Source organism: Melopsittacus undulatus, chromosome Z (assembly GCF_012275295.1).
Source record: "Melopsittacus undulatus isolate bMelUnd1 chromosome Z, bMelUnd1.mat.Z, whole genome shotgun sequence".
In the NCBI taxonomy this organism is placed as follows: domain Eukaryota; kingdom Metazoa; phylum Chordata; class Aves; order Psittaciformes; family Psittaculidae; genus Melopsittacus; species Melopsittacus undulatus.
The window spans coordinates 90,983,932-90,998,872 of record NC_047557.1 but is presented as its reverse complement, the minus strand read 5'-3'; the positions used below and the strand labels follow the sequence as shown (position 1 = coordinate 90,998,872).

The 14,941-nt window shown below is 40.7% G+C and overlaps 1 protein-coding gene across 1 annotated transcript in view; it reads left to right on the top strand.

The window, feature by feature from the left end:
• The first annotated feature begins 7,204 nt into the window (after positions 1-7,204).
• Positions 7,205-14,941, top strand: part of LOC101880005 (neural-cadherin-like) — a 57,569-nt gene continuing 49,832 nt past the window's right edge. The window contains 1 exon segment of the mRNA XM_034073042.1: positions 7,205-8,246. Coding sequence (XP_033928933.1) covers positions 7,205-8,246 — 1,042 coding nt within the window.

Here is a 14,941-nt window from a genome sequence, read left to right as displayed (position 1 = left end):
AGAGTTCATTTTCTTTGGAGCTTTCCATGCCCCATATGGATGACAGCAGCCTGTCAGCCCTACCTGTAAACCTTGCGTCCATCCAGATAGCATGGGAAGCATGTTTATACCTCGATAAACTCAAACCCGGGTCTATTTCAGGAGCACGTTTGCAGTGGGTTTCAAGGAAGGGTTTGGGTTTTACTTCCATGTTAGCAGCAGAGGGAGCCCTAGTTCTACAGAAGAGTGTTTGCCGTTTATCATGCATAAACCTACCCACCCCCCAAAAAGGCTGTGTTTTTTTGCTGTGCAGTATGTTCTCACAGATGAAGCTTTAATCTATATCGTACATCTCTGCTGCTGTAAATTCATGCTCCATTATACCACCATATGCTTTGCTTCAGTCAGAGAAAGCTGCAGTAATCCTAATACTTCATCTAATTTTATAGATATTTGTGTTGCGTGTTTGATTGCATATTGTTTGCTCACACGCTTAAAGGTTATGTCTTTATAAGTTGTCTTCAATGAGTTTATAAACAGTGAGCTGGCAGCTGATGCGTTTTTATGTTTTGAGAAGGGATCATTGTAGTTACTGTCAGTTACAATATGAGATTCAGGAAGCAAAACAGAGATGGGTTAATTTAAAAAATTCAGAGGCATGTAGCACCATGCTTTAGGTAGTATATCTGTTTTGTCTTGTCAGCTGCCTAGTTTGGGTCTGCTCTGGACAGCTTTTAATGTGAACACATGAAAGAACAGATCCAGGTTTTTCAGTACTGGCTGAGTTGCTTCGTAATTTTCAGGACTTTTAACTGTGATGCAGAAACAGTGGATTCCTGAAAGTTTTGTATGCATTTGATACGCCCAAAGTGTGTGTCACTGATATTGATGAAGAATGGTAAACAGAAAATAAATGCTTTAAAAATGCTTACACTGCAACCCAGTATATATTGTAAGTAATGTCAATACTATATAATTGTTAAAGACGTTATATTAAAAGCATACTGTGTGTGGAATAGGAAACTGCTAACTAATCTCTATACAATATAAACACATTTTAATATAAATATGTAATGTATATTAAAAAATATATGTTTTAAGGGCCTTATTTTGGTATATCCTGTTTTGAGGTACTTCAACAGACATAATTTTCCAGTGCAAACTGGGCTATTGAATGCTTCTAAGTTGAATGATGTTTAAGAACTTAGCTTTGTTCCTTGTCCAGTGAGGGCTTAAAAGGCAAAACCCAGGATTCTGTTGAGGTGGGTAAGTCTCATACTGCACTTTTGTCTTACTTGAGGCGTCAGATCAAATTTCACAAATATTCATATCAGCAAATTCAACATAAGTTAAAATTCTTGGCATTGAAAGGTAAGTTTAAATTAAATTTGTTACTCTGCTGCTGTGATTCATTCCTTTTTATTTTACCTGTGTAATTTAGTGAAATTAATTGAAAAATTATTTCCTGAAGTTGTCTAGCAGAATTTATTTTTTTTTAGTGGATGAAGAATAGTTCACTCTGGTGCTAAAAAACAATGATACTGACAATATGACTGGAGAAAAACACGATTTTGAAGGGGAATACTCTGTATTATTCTTTGTCAGCTGTCAAAGGTGCTCAATATCAGCTGGATTGCAAGTAATAATGCACTAGTACATTAGTACTAGTGTACATTAGTAATTCAGTGGAGTGACAGGAGGAGTTACCAATGCTATTTGAGATATGTAAAAATATCAAGGATATTAGTTTTGATAAGCAGGATCCTTCCCAAGTCCGTTGAGACTTAATTTCAAACACTAGAGGGCTCAAGAGACGTTTCTGATTTTTTTTTTCACAGTGATTTAGTCACTATAACTAGTGTGTCTCTTTCAGCAGTGCTTACATTAACTTCATAATTATCCTCAAGATAAAACCATATTACAGTGATAGCAGAAGAATGGCAATGCATGAATAAGCCAATGAACAAAACATCTCCGTCCTAAAGCAGCTGTAAGTAAAACAAAGTGAAATACCTCCAGCTACGACAATACTCTGCAACTCGATGTCTAGTACTTTGGATTGGAAGATGTATGAAAATACCCTCTGTAATGAAATCCTTGCTTAGGTATCTTGGGTCCAAGTTAAAATTTTAGCAAAAAATTAACCACATGAACATTGCTATTGTAATTTAAAAGACTTTTAGCAAACATTGCAGTGCCCTCAAAATAACCTTCAAAATTTCCCCTTTTATTTTCATTATTCTATAATCAAACACACTAAGGCTAATAAGGATTATTTGCAATGCAACAATTTGAATGGATGCCTCAGTAGTGGGCTCTAAATAAATAAATGCACTCTTGAGAAACATTGTGCCCAGCCTGGGTCTTGGGTTTACAAAGATTTGTGAGCACTAATATAGAAGTACAGTAGGATAGATTTGGAAATGGAAGGACGTAGACATGGAAGTCAGATGAGAGGAAATCTCAGATAAGAAAATACAGAAGTGAAAATAGGAGAAGTGCTTTTTGTTAGATTTTTGCAGATAGTCTTTTTATTATATTTTATTTCAAAGCATAAACAGCTAATGTTTTGCAGATTTGCCATAAAATGTGAGGGGCACACTCAAATGTTATGTATACTATATATATTTAAAGTCTGATACAAAAGCTGGAAAGTCAATGGCAGTATCTTACAGATTTCAGTAAGAATTGAGTCAGAGCTGAAGTCCAACACCTACAAAATATTTGAGTTCCTGTGTAACATGGAAAAACCCAACTAAATTGATACCTATATGTATATATTTCCTATTTTAGGATTGCCACCACTCATAGATTTGCTTTGCTACAGAAGTCCCAATACTAATTTTAACCTGGCTGAAGCCATTATTTGTGATTTTTATAGCTTCATATGCTTTGATGCCTTAATTTTTTAAAACAACTGCAATAAATGTTTTATCTTTTCCAAGAATTAGAGCATGAATGCCTTGGGTGTCTTGGCTAAAATCTTATACCCTGAATTGTTCATTCTCTTTCTGGGTAATGTGTTTGTGCCCATACAAAGCAGCTGTGTTTAATGAGCTGGAGCACAGAAAAGCCAATAAAACAAGAACTCTGCATTATCAGCACATCTATGAAGTGAGGGGTGGGCTGTGGATTAAAACAACTTTCTGTTTTTCTTTTTCGACTGTAATATATCATCCCATTCTCCTATAATAGTACTACTGTATTGCTACATTTCTACAAGATGAAGCACTTTGTCAATTGGTTTGATTAATGACAGATGTTAACTATATTGTCTTACAGTCCCTTCTTAAGGACTTTCTTACCACATTTCAGATTCAAACTACGAATTAATTAGAACAGAACAACTGTATTAACAGTCTTGAGCCACTGTACTCAACCTAATCAAAAAGGTTAAGCACCTCTGGTACATCACTTGTTCTGAAACACATGTTCCCCAGCTTCTGAGTAAATCACTGAACTATGAGTAACAGGGACCAGACAATTTAGAAATATATCTTTAAGTTAAAGGAAAGGTATGTAGTTGCCAGTGTATTGTTTTGTGTAATAAAATTAGATACACTTTTATAAAAGAGTTTAGAAGTTTTAAAACTTGCTAAATTGAGGTATGGCAGCATACCCATGTTGTTCACCCAAATTCATTTTTGCTTTAAGAAAACCCCAAACAAACCTGTGTCCTTTGAATTTGATGCATTTGAAGTGTGGTTCTATTAAAAGATACTACTGTGAAAAATTCAAATGCATTAACCTAGCAGTTCTCTCCTGTGTATTAGTATCTGCTTTATTTAGTAACAAGGATGAAATATTGTTATTTATTTACTTATTTTTGGAAATGACAGGGGTTTACAAGAAGTGCACTACATTTCTTAGGGTTTCCTCCCTCCCTCCCTCTCTTCCTTTCTTTCTTTTCCTTAAGAGAAATATTTTTTGGATATTTATTGCATTCCAACTGCTAAATTTTGCTTTAGCTTATGGAGGAGAATCCCCTTTAAATGGTATGGGACAATATGGGTTATAGTTATTTATTTAATTAATAGCTCATGAAATAGCAGATGTACATTAAAAGCATTTAATATAACCCACTTTAACTCACTGTCTGTTACCTCTTAAGGCTGCTGTTTGATAAATAAAGACGGAAGACTAAATGGATGCCAGACTGCATAGCAGGCTACAGAGGAAGGTGATCAGAAGACTGGAGCTGGAGAAGGAAAAGAGAGACTGGGATAAAAAGTAGTGCTTGCTCCTTTTTGTTTTTGTCATTGGCTGTTGCTCAGGTCAATGTATGGTGAGAAAATCTCGGATAACCCCTGCAACATTTAGATATTCCACACACATGGAATGGAACAGCAGCTGTTCTCAGGAAGGGCCTTGGACAGGACAAACTGAAAATGAAAACTACTCTCAGGAAAGTGGGCGATCCGCTGCCTGCGCAGTCTTTTACCTAAACTTAGTTAGAGTAGAATTAAGTAAGATGTATACTGACTGCCTTCAGTGTATCTCACCACACCTGCACATACCATTAAGGAAGATAGTGAATCTTTCATGGAAACATCATTCCTTATGGTTTCCTTAGGCTGTAGAAACAAAAATATTTTTTCTGCATTCTCTTATGTAGGTTTCCCATATGCTTCTTTAATTTTTGAAGAATGAGCCAATTACTTTTAAACACCTTAAAGGTAGTTCTGCCTTTGTAGGTAGTATATTACTTTTTATTATTTACTAAATCATAATATTTCTCATAATAATTTTTCATTTGACTGACACACCTGTTAATACTGATGTACATCATAAGAAACCTCGAATGAGCACAGACACCAGTATTTGGCACTGTCATACTGTAGTTATTTAAACAAACATTATGTTCAATGGATGCTCTCTATAAACCTGTAGTAAGCCCTTTAGGTAGGATGCTGAGAAGCTCACCAGAAACCTCACCAGAAACATGCCTGGCTTCTGCTGCAGCCTAGGGCAGAATTGAATCAGATATGTTCTCTTTGCCAAATCTGCAAATTCTGACAGTGTAAATTGTGTTCTGATTAGCTCTGCTGAGGCAAAAGTAGTTTGGGATTCTGAAACACAGAGAAACGTCATGACAAATGAAATATATTGAAGCTTTTGAGAATTATGATTATAAATAGGAAATACAAGTGAGACTGAAATTATTCTTTCTGTTTACTTCATGTACACAAATAATTGAAAAATACTCCAGGCAAGGTTTACGAAGATTTAGTACCAGGCATATCCATTCGTTGTGGCTTACATATTAAATGCAAACCCAGCAGTCTGCTTCTCACATAGACATTCTATTCAGGCAGTTATAGGGATGAAGCATAGTTTTGAGAAAATGGATGTTTAGAGAGTAGTATAAACTCATTTACAAAAGTTATTATTTAAAATAAAAAAAAAGTGAAGTGACTGTGTTTGTTACATAAGTCAGAATTCTGATTAAACAAACTGTATGTTGAAACTTAGGATTGTAAAGAATAGCTTTTCTGTACAGATTTTCAAGCTGTTTACTGAGATTATTAATAATGTAAATACTTTGGGGGAAACAGAATATACCGTTAGCGTATTCTTCAGTGAGAATTTATTGTGAGTGTATTCTCTGATTTCAACACACCTCATATTTCACTTCTGTATATGTATCTATAGCTTATTTAGCTTGCTGATAAGATACATAGGAGGCGTTTCTGGCTGCATTAAGAGCTATGTCCACTTACACAAGCTATTGTAATTAAAACCCTCATCCTAACCTTCTTGGTATACAGCACACTCTAACAGTAGAAAGGGTCTTCCAGCTAGTTGAAATAAACTGGGAAGTAATTGTTATAAAATAATGAAAGATACTGAAAGTGTCATCAGTTCTTCATTTTTGGAGGAAGGATTCCGCTTTTAGCATGACAGAAGGTGTTTCTTGCACCCATCCGACTGCTAGATTCCAAGAAAAAAATGTGAAGTGTAGAGAAAAAGCTGTATGAAGAGCTAGCAAGGATCAGACAACAGCAGCTGTACTTCTGAATAATTTAGGTTTAGTTTGCAAAGTTGTATAGGAAAGGATCATCACTTACACTTGCATTTGAGAAAATGGAGCTGCGAGTGTTGTCCTAGAAAGTGACAATGTGCAAACCATCTGAAATAGCACAGCGACTGTCTTGTCGCTTTGAGCTCAATCCTGCAGCACTGTGTGCCAACACATACAGTCGTGAGTGGGAAATAAATAGTGTAGAAAGAGATCCCTTTGTTGAGGTAAGACAGCAGCGCAGAACCCTTCCTGAAAGTACGGACTATTGCTTGAGAGCCATGTTTGTCAGGTGTGCCAGATGACATCTACATCAGCTTGCTCCAGGGGGTGTATTAATACTATTATTGACATGTATTTATAGTTAGTGGCAGTAAAAGGTCCCAGGAGACTTCCAGCCCCTTTTTCCCCCTTGAAAGTCGGCTGCTGAGAGTGGCAGTCAGCACTCAGTGCTGCATGTATGTTTGCCTTTTGGTCAAAAGGAACTGCTTGTATAGCAACTTTTTCTGCAACATGCCTTTTTTATGTAGTCAGTTAACTTTAATTTTGAAATTAGCTGAAATTTAGTTTAATAGGTTTGGGTTGCTTAAATAAATCTTAGATTCTATTTCTTTCTATCACTAGAAACATTCTCTAGTTAAGCCATGAGTCATCTAAAAAAAAAATCACTTACTTCTGAAGATACAGAGGCGCTGGGAGCCGATTACTCGCGACTAAGGATTTAACTTTGTAACTTCAGCCCAGTGCCACTGCGCAAGTACAACCTGAGAGCAGAACTCGGATTCCATAGGAAGGGGCTATCTAGAAACCAACAAGAAGATACTGTCGGCAGTCATCCGAGTGTTGACAGACGTGGCAGACAGCCGGCGGGACGTCCCCCTGCGCTGCTGCCCACGTAAGTGCGCGGGGAAGGTGGCTCTGGGGGACGGAGGGAGTTTGCACAGGTGAAGCAGGAGACGAGGCTGCAGCGCAGGAAGGATCACAGGGACTGGCAGCTGTTATCCCGAAGGATACCTGAATCAGGCGCACGGGACGCTTTATTCCGTGAGCACCGTGCGCGCACGGGTAGGGAGGGCAGCGGCGGGGCGGAGCGGTGGCTGCCCCAGCCCCCTCGCGGCGCCCGGTGCGGCCCCTCCCCACCTGCCCAGTGTCCGCGGCGACGCGAGAGCTGCGGTTAGGGCCGCGCCGCGCCGGCCGGTGCCCGCCATGGTGCCCCGCGGAGCACTGCGCGCTGCCGGCTGCCTGCTGCTATGCTGCGCCCTGGCCGCCGCCCGCGCCGCGCCGCGAAGGACACCCTCGTTCGACGGGCACGTCGCGGAGAACCGGGCGGCGGGCACGCGCGTGCGCGGGCTGAGCATCCCCCTAACGCGGCTGGCCCCGGGGCCGTGGTGCGCGCAGGTGCGGGGCCGGCGCTGGCGGCTGCAGCTGCTGGGCGAGGGGCACTCGCACTTCCGCGTGTGGCTGCACGCCCGCACCGCGCGCGTCCTCCTGCGCACGGCCCGCCCGCTAGACCGCGAGACGCGGGAGCTGTACGCGCTGCGCCTGGCGCTGTGCTGCCGCCGCTGCCTGCCGCGCGCCGCCGCGCCCGCGGAGCTGGCCGTCATCACCGTCCGCGTGCTGGACGACAACGACAACGCGCCGCGCTTCGCGGGGGGCCCGCGCCGCGGTGTCACGCGGCTCCGCGTGGAGGAGACGCTGGCGCTCGGCTCCGCCGTATGGCAGGCGCGCGCCGAGGACGCGGACGCGGGCGCCAACGCGGAGCTGCGCTACTTCGCGCTCCCGCGCAGCGAGCACTTCTTCGTGGTGCCGCGCAGCGGGCGCGTGCTGCTGGTGCGCTCCCTGCTCCACCTGCGAGCGCCCCTCACCCTGCGCCTCTACGCGCGGGACCGCGGGCGGCCGCCACTGCTCAGCGCCCCGCTGGAGCTCGAGGTGCTCCCGCAGCCCAAGCGCTTCCCGGTGCCCCGCGATCCGGCCCGACGCCGCCGCCGCCGGTCTGTGCTGGTGCCGCCCCGCGCCGCCGCACGGACGCTGCCCCTGTCCGTTCCGGAGGACGCCCGCCCGGGCAGCCGCCTGGCGACGCTGGTACCGGAGCGCTTCACTTCAGCCTGGTTCGAGCTGGTGTCGCCGCCCGTCGAGGAGTCTCCGGTGCGCGTGGAGCGGGAGAGCGGCGCGGTTACGCTGAGCACCGGCCTCGACAGAGAGGCGGTGGCCCACTGGAAGTTCGTCGTCCGCGTCCGGGAGCGCACAGGTACATGCGGGCGAGAGGGCACACATAAGGGTTGCCCACAGACATGCGGCCTTTGCGCTCCCCTTGGGGTTGCAGCCGCAAACAAAAGTTAAATCTATACCCAATAGGGGTCTCGTCCCATCAATCGGTTGGACGATGGGTTGTTCTTTAAGGAGTAAGAAGTCCCCAAGTGGCAGCACGTGGATGGCAGTGGTTCAGTGTCAAGAGTTGTATACTGTGTTACGTTGTGGAATGTGGGTTTGATCTTTTACAGCTGTATAATTATTAAAGCGGTGTAGGGCTCAAGGAGCATTTTATAGCGTAGGGGGTATGTACTGCCCAGCTGTGTAAAAATGGGTGTGGCAGTGGGTTGGTTATCGGAATGTAACTATTTTATCTGTCAAAATTCTTAGTCATTAACAAGCAGCACGGAAAGTGTGTGGTGAAACTGGAGTGTGACTTTACGTGATACACGTGCTGAGATAAAGCACTTTGGAGGCGCAACGCTGCTTACATGGCAAGTGCTTGCTGAAAAATGCTTCCCTTAGCTGTGATCTGTAAGTGCGTGGCCTGAAGCAGCTGAAGCCATCGAGTTTTGAGTCGTTAAATCTTCGAGTGTTTGGTGGGAGGTTTTGAGGGGTTGGTGCCTTCGTGTTTCTATGGCTGCATTTCTTTTAAAAACCTGAGGATTCAAGCGTGCACCATTGAACCTCTGCGTGTGATTTAAACTGTCATCCTTTACAGGGTCTTAAGTTAGGTAGAATAACTCATTTATGTCTGGCTGATTACATCTGTTACTTTTTCAAATTCTTTATTTTCATTTTGAATTGTCATCTTAATATTTTTCACCTATGAAAATAGAGCTTAGTTTAGGCATGCTTTTAATTCACCAAATGGTGGGTGTCTGTGTACATGCCCTGTGTCTCTCGCTATATTTTGTGTTACGTGTGATTCTAACAAGATTGCCTGGAATGTGAATATTCAGAAAAAAATTGTATCAACAGAAACGAGTTGGTTGAATTGATCTCAGCTTGGCAAGGTTTTGAGGGGGGTTTGTATTGTTTGTTTTCTAGCGCTTGTGAAAACTGGCAACATCTCAGCAGTGCAACTGCTCAGAGTAACTTCTTCACAGAGCAACACAGGCAGGCAGAGAAGGTTCCCACACTTTTCCCTCATCTGAGTGAGGGGCAGCCTGCAGGAGCAAGAGTCAGTTTATTCTTTGGTGTCTGTTAAGTCCCTGAGGATGTCCACAGGGATTCTCATTAGCATGGACAGTTTCAGTGACCTCCCCCAGAAAATTTCAAGAGAAATTCAAGAGTAAGAGAATTTCCCATCTTGCAGTAGAATGGTAGCTGCTACATCTTTAGCTAATTCTCCCCTTATTATAATGCTTTTGGGCTGTCAGTAATCATTTATTAAGACACATGCTTTGTTATTTAAGGAATAATTAATTTACAGTTATTACTTCACATCTGGGCATGCTTGGTTTTTCTGTGTGCTACTCTCAGCAGATGGATACCACACTGGGAAGTCCCTGATTACATGGGTATCATTTGAATCTCTTTTAATTCATAATTTATACTCAGACCCACTCTGCCATGAGAATTTAGCTCCTCTGTTGCTTTCTTTACTTTTGTACTTTTCTGATTTGCTTTAACTTCTATTTAAAAAGCCATATGAGGCTAAGGGGCAGAGATGTGTTAGACTGTAATTATTCTTTGAGCCCCTCAAAGTCATCTCTTCAGAAGTTTTATGTTTAATGAATGAGCAAACTGCTGTACTTAAAAGTAGCCCATCATATACTTTATGAATTTTCAGAGATGACAGTAGAGAAATATTTGTATATAACTGTACTGTTTCTTGAAGGATATACAGTAGGACTGGGTACAGTAACTAGTGGCTTTATCTCATGTTAGGATATGAAAATGGGAAAAGAGATTTCTCCTGATGGCAGCTGGAGGCTTAGGACCTTCTGGAAATGTACCTTCCCAAACTTTTTGTCAGTAGATATTTTAGGTGAAGATGTATTGCAGAGTGAGGTGTTAGAAGAGTCCAGATACTTGCAGAGTCTTCTCAGAAAAACTGGTACCCCCAATTAAAAAAAAAAAAAGTCTATTTAATGTGGAAGTCTTAGAAGTTGGAGCAGATTAAAAGAACAATTAAAAAATACTAACTCGAGTACTTAACTTGCAAATGTAGGCCAGTATGTAATAGCTATATTGACTTAAAGGCTTGCAAGACTTTTAACACTCTCATATATCTTCTTTGAAAAAAAGTTGACCTAAAAGTGCTAGAAGCAACCTTGCTTCTTGCCTATCATTGTTTAATCATAATAATGTAATATCTCTTCCCTCAGTACATTCAGGGACTGTATAATAGTTGTTCACAGTATTGTCAGATTTTTTAACTTGGTGTTGGGCATTGTCAGTTTTATCAATTAGACTGGTGCAGAGAAGCTGACATTTTTAACCAGTACAAGCGCTCTATTTTCAAGTCTTGTCTTTTAGAAGTATCTGTTGGATTTTTGAGGGAAGAAACATTCCATATAATCCAAATGCAATCAGAAGTCTGAGTATTCATTTGGTTTCATAGGCTGACAGCATCTTTTATAACTGGACATGGTGAAAAGAGATGAGTTTAGGGGCAACTCCAGCACACAGTATTTGAAATGGGAAACTATTTCAGCATACGTATTTTCCAAGGCTTGTCTTAAGCAGCGTAACGTTCAAAAGTTGTTGTTAACCAAATGACTACGTATTAAAGCCCTCTTTTCTTTCCTGCCGCCTTTGGTGTACCAATAGAGGTAGGAGGGGAATATTTTTTTCCAGTTGGTGTGTGGAATGACAGGATTTATTACTTTGCAGTAGCTGTGTGCAGTCCAGTGCATCCTTATTACCCAACTTTGATATCAGGTTGGAGGAGCTAGTTTGTGCTACTTTACCTTGAAACCCATTCCTAGAAAATCAATGGTGACATAACAAAAGTGGTTTTTTTTTCAGATAAAATTGGATTGGGTAGAGCCATAAAAAACTAGTGAAGAAGCTAGAGAAGAAAGGAACAATTATCCAATCAAGATATTTGGTCACCTACTTTAATTTTCAGGATGTTCTTAAATTTTGGCATGTCTTTAACTTGGACTCCCTCAGAGGATCATGATTTTGAGAGGGATTTCATTCCTTCTATGTACTATGTGTCTTAAATTTTATATGAAAAATTACTAATGATTTCACAAGCTTGTAACACCCATTTTAATTAATTAGAAGTTTTCCTAGGGTTTTTGGGCAACGTACGTAACCCAGTCTTCATGGCATGTGAGTATTAAAGTTTTTTCCTGTGTGTGGTGTTTTTTTTCAGCCTAAGTACAGTTTATTTTATTATGCACATGTGGTTTGTATCTCACCAGAGGATCACATTTCTAACTTTGAATAGTTAATCTAAAATGTTACATTTTCTCCTATAAGTTTAACCCTGCCTTGTTAAAGCTTCTTAATCTTAACAACTGTGCTTAATGAGACACTCTCCTTTTGATCATGGAGACTGGAAAAATGAATCTAGCGAGAAAGCTGACAGCAGACACTGTCCTTGATCTGTGTAGCTGTTTGCTGCAAGGTGTTTGAATAACAGATTTTCATGCTTTTTCTTGGAAAAGGGTGATCCTTTCAAAAAAGTGAATTTTGTCTTAAACTAGGAAGATCTTGTGGACTTGAACAAATGTTGTTGGACGTACAGTAATTCTGGTTTTACTAAATGGGCTTTCCACTGAGGTGGCCCATATTTTTTATATCTATTGAAAGGTTAAACAGGTGTTTTGCTATGATTTGTCTGACATAAAATGATGAAAGTCTAAAACGTAGGTACATCACATAGGTAAACTGTGACATTTTTTGAAGTGCTTCTGCTATAGAAGCCAACAATTGTATCATGTTGATGTGTAATTCTTATGCAGACTATATTGGCAAAGAGCTGATGTCATTAGCTGTATGGATCTGGAAGTTTGCCTACACACAGACAGATATTTTAGATACTGATTATTTATAGTTTTTTTGTGACTTACTGCTGCTTTTAAAGAACATTTTTGCTATGGTTGGAACTTCCCAGCAAGTCACTTAATATTTTGCTTGTTTGTTTGGGTTTTTTTTTAAGGATGAAAATTGTGAGTCATGGCATATCATATATTTCCTGCAAGCAGAAAGTTGGGCCAGCCAGTGTTTTATGTTCTTTAATGTAGCTAGAATTCAGAGGCAGTAGAATAAATCCTTCTGTTTATCAGTTTCAAACACAGATAGGCCTGAAAAATAAGCAATTACAGATACATACTTTTGATGAGGTTTCAGCAGTAGATTTTGAGAATTGATTTTGGTGATAGGGAATGAATTTCAGTGCTGCAGCTTTTGTCAGTAATACTAAGTTAAAAGGAAGTAATTTCAACTGGAGGGAATGTGTTAGAAAAAGCAGACTTCAGGATGAGCTGCCCTTAGAGGGATTTTTGATGATAAACAAATTGACTCTAATAAGGAATTAAGCAGCTAAAGTAGGAAAAACCTCTGCACTAGAGTTTATAATTCTAGTCTTAATTTTTAATATAAATTGAAAAGAGAGCAGTAGAGAGGGATAATAATTAATTTTGATATTGATAAAAGCAAATAAGTGGTGTTTGCAATTATGTGGGAAAAGCAATCTGCTCACAGAACCTGTTTTCATTAGTTTCCATAGTGAAGATAAGTAAGAAAAGAAGAAACAGTACTTTCTGGACGAATAAAAAGATGATTTTCCCCTTTTGAATGTGAAGTAGTATTTTCTATATGGCTTCTAACAATACAAATTTTTAATAGAGGATGTTCCAGTGTTACGTTACTGTCATGTCTATGTGCAGCAAGATGCACGGAACTATTCTTTTAGTAGGATTTTTTTTGGTGGGTGGCATTGTGGAAGATATATGCAGTGTACCTGGCTTGAAAGTCAAGTATCTAGCATTTAATATTGAGAAAATTCTTGTTGCTAGTGTGTTACAAAACAGTTTGAAAATTCTTTTAGGGACAATGAAGCCTGTGTCAGATTCCTGACTTAGAATCTCAGTACTGGGTTGATGTACGCCACTGAATGCAGTTGAATATGACTTTAAGGTCTCTTAACTATTAAAACACAAGTATGTGGAGGAGCATGCCCAAGTCCTTTAATTTTTTGGTTAATAACGTTTGTTAGAGCATGTGAGGATTAATCTCAGTCCTGATGCAGTTCTCCACAGTTTCCTTACAAGCAGAATGTTATAATTAGATACTAAGTACCAGCCTATTAATGTTCAGTAAACTGACAATCAGTGAGTGAAAGAGTGGAATTTGTACCCAGGTTTGTTACTACTTGCTCAATAAAAATCAGTTACTCTTCAATTGTGACTTATTTTTTGGTAGAGGAATTCAGGCACGTTAAAAACTTAATCAGAGTGCAAAACTGCATAGGTTCACAGAGTGATAGGGGTACTGATTTCCCGACTCCAGAGAGGCAAAGACAAGTAACCTTTCTGCTCCTGGTAGGGTTACCAGTGTGGCGTTCAGGTCCTCGATAGATCTTGATATTACAGAGGCAGATTTTCTAAGGTTCTTAACTTGGTTTCTAAGCTAGTGCTCATTATTTTAAGGCTGCAGTATGCCCAGGCAAACTAAGCTATTATTGAGTATTTGAAACAGCTTTCACAAGACCTGTTCTTTTCAGGAAACAGATGATTTTGACACTAAGTTCTCCCTTTTGCTCATATACTTTTTGGACAGCTTTGGGTTTATTTCTACTTCAGACTCAGATCAACATCTAACAAGTTCCCTCCTCTGCAGTTTCTTCAGGTGTCTTGAACTGGTTGCCCTGGAACTTTAAGAACACACATTCTGGCATGAAACACATCTCTTTGAAACACATCTGCTTCTACTTACTGTGGTAGTCGGAAATAATATTCATGCTGCTACTTCTTACATCATAATTTGCATCATTGCTTTTTACATCAGGGTGGGGGGGAGGGACTCTTCATAAGGGACTGTAGTGACAAGACAAGGGGTAACAGATTCAAACTTAAACAGGGGAAGTTTAGATTGGATATAAGGAAGAAATTCTTTACTGTTAGGGTGGTGAGGTACTGGAATGGGTTGCCCAGGGAAGTTGTGAATGCTTCATCCCTGTCAGTGTTCAACACCAGGTTGCATGAAGCCTTGGGTGATATGGTTTAGTGTGAGGTGTCCCTGCCCATGGCAGGGGGGTTGGAACTAGATGATCTTAAGGTCCTTTCCAACCCTAACTATTCTATGATTCTATGATTTTGGGATGTTTTTTTGGATGCTCCGTCTGGCTTGTTTTGTGTTATACAGAGGAGAAAGCAGGTAGCTGCTTTCACAGAGTCTGTCTAAATGTTGAAGGAAATTCATTATACCCAGGTGACTACAAGGGCAGAGCAGTAGCAGTTTGGGCTACTATACTCTCACCTCAGTATCAGTCAGTTTATCTTTGGAACCTATGGCTTCATTTTTAACATTGTGCAATGTTGAAAAGAACATTCGGCTAGAGAAGACAAATTGAGCATCCTCACAGCAGGCTCCTGGCTGCAGAAGTAGAGTATGTAGCACACACCAGTCATCTCAATTAGAGTTAAGAACACTTTGTAAAACTGGGGTGTATGTGGTAACTGAGAATTTTTCCATGAAAATGTAAAAATGCATGTTGCACATGTCTGTTCT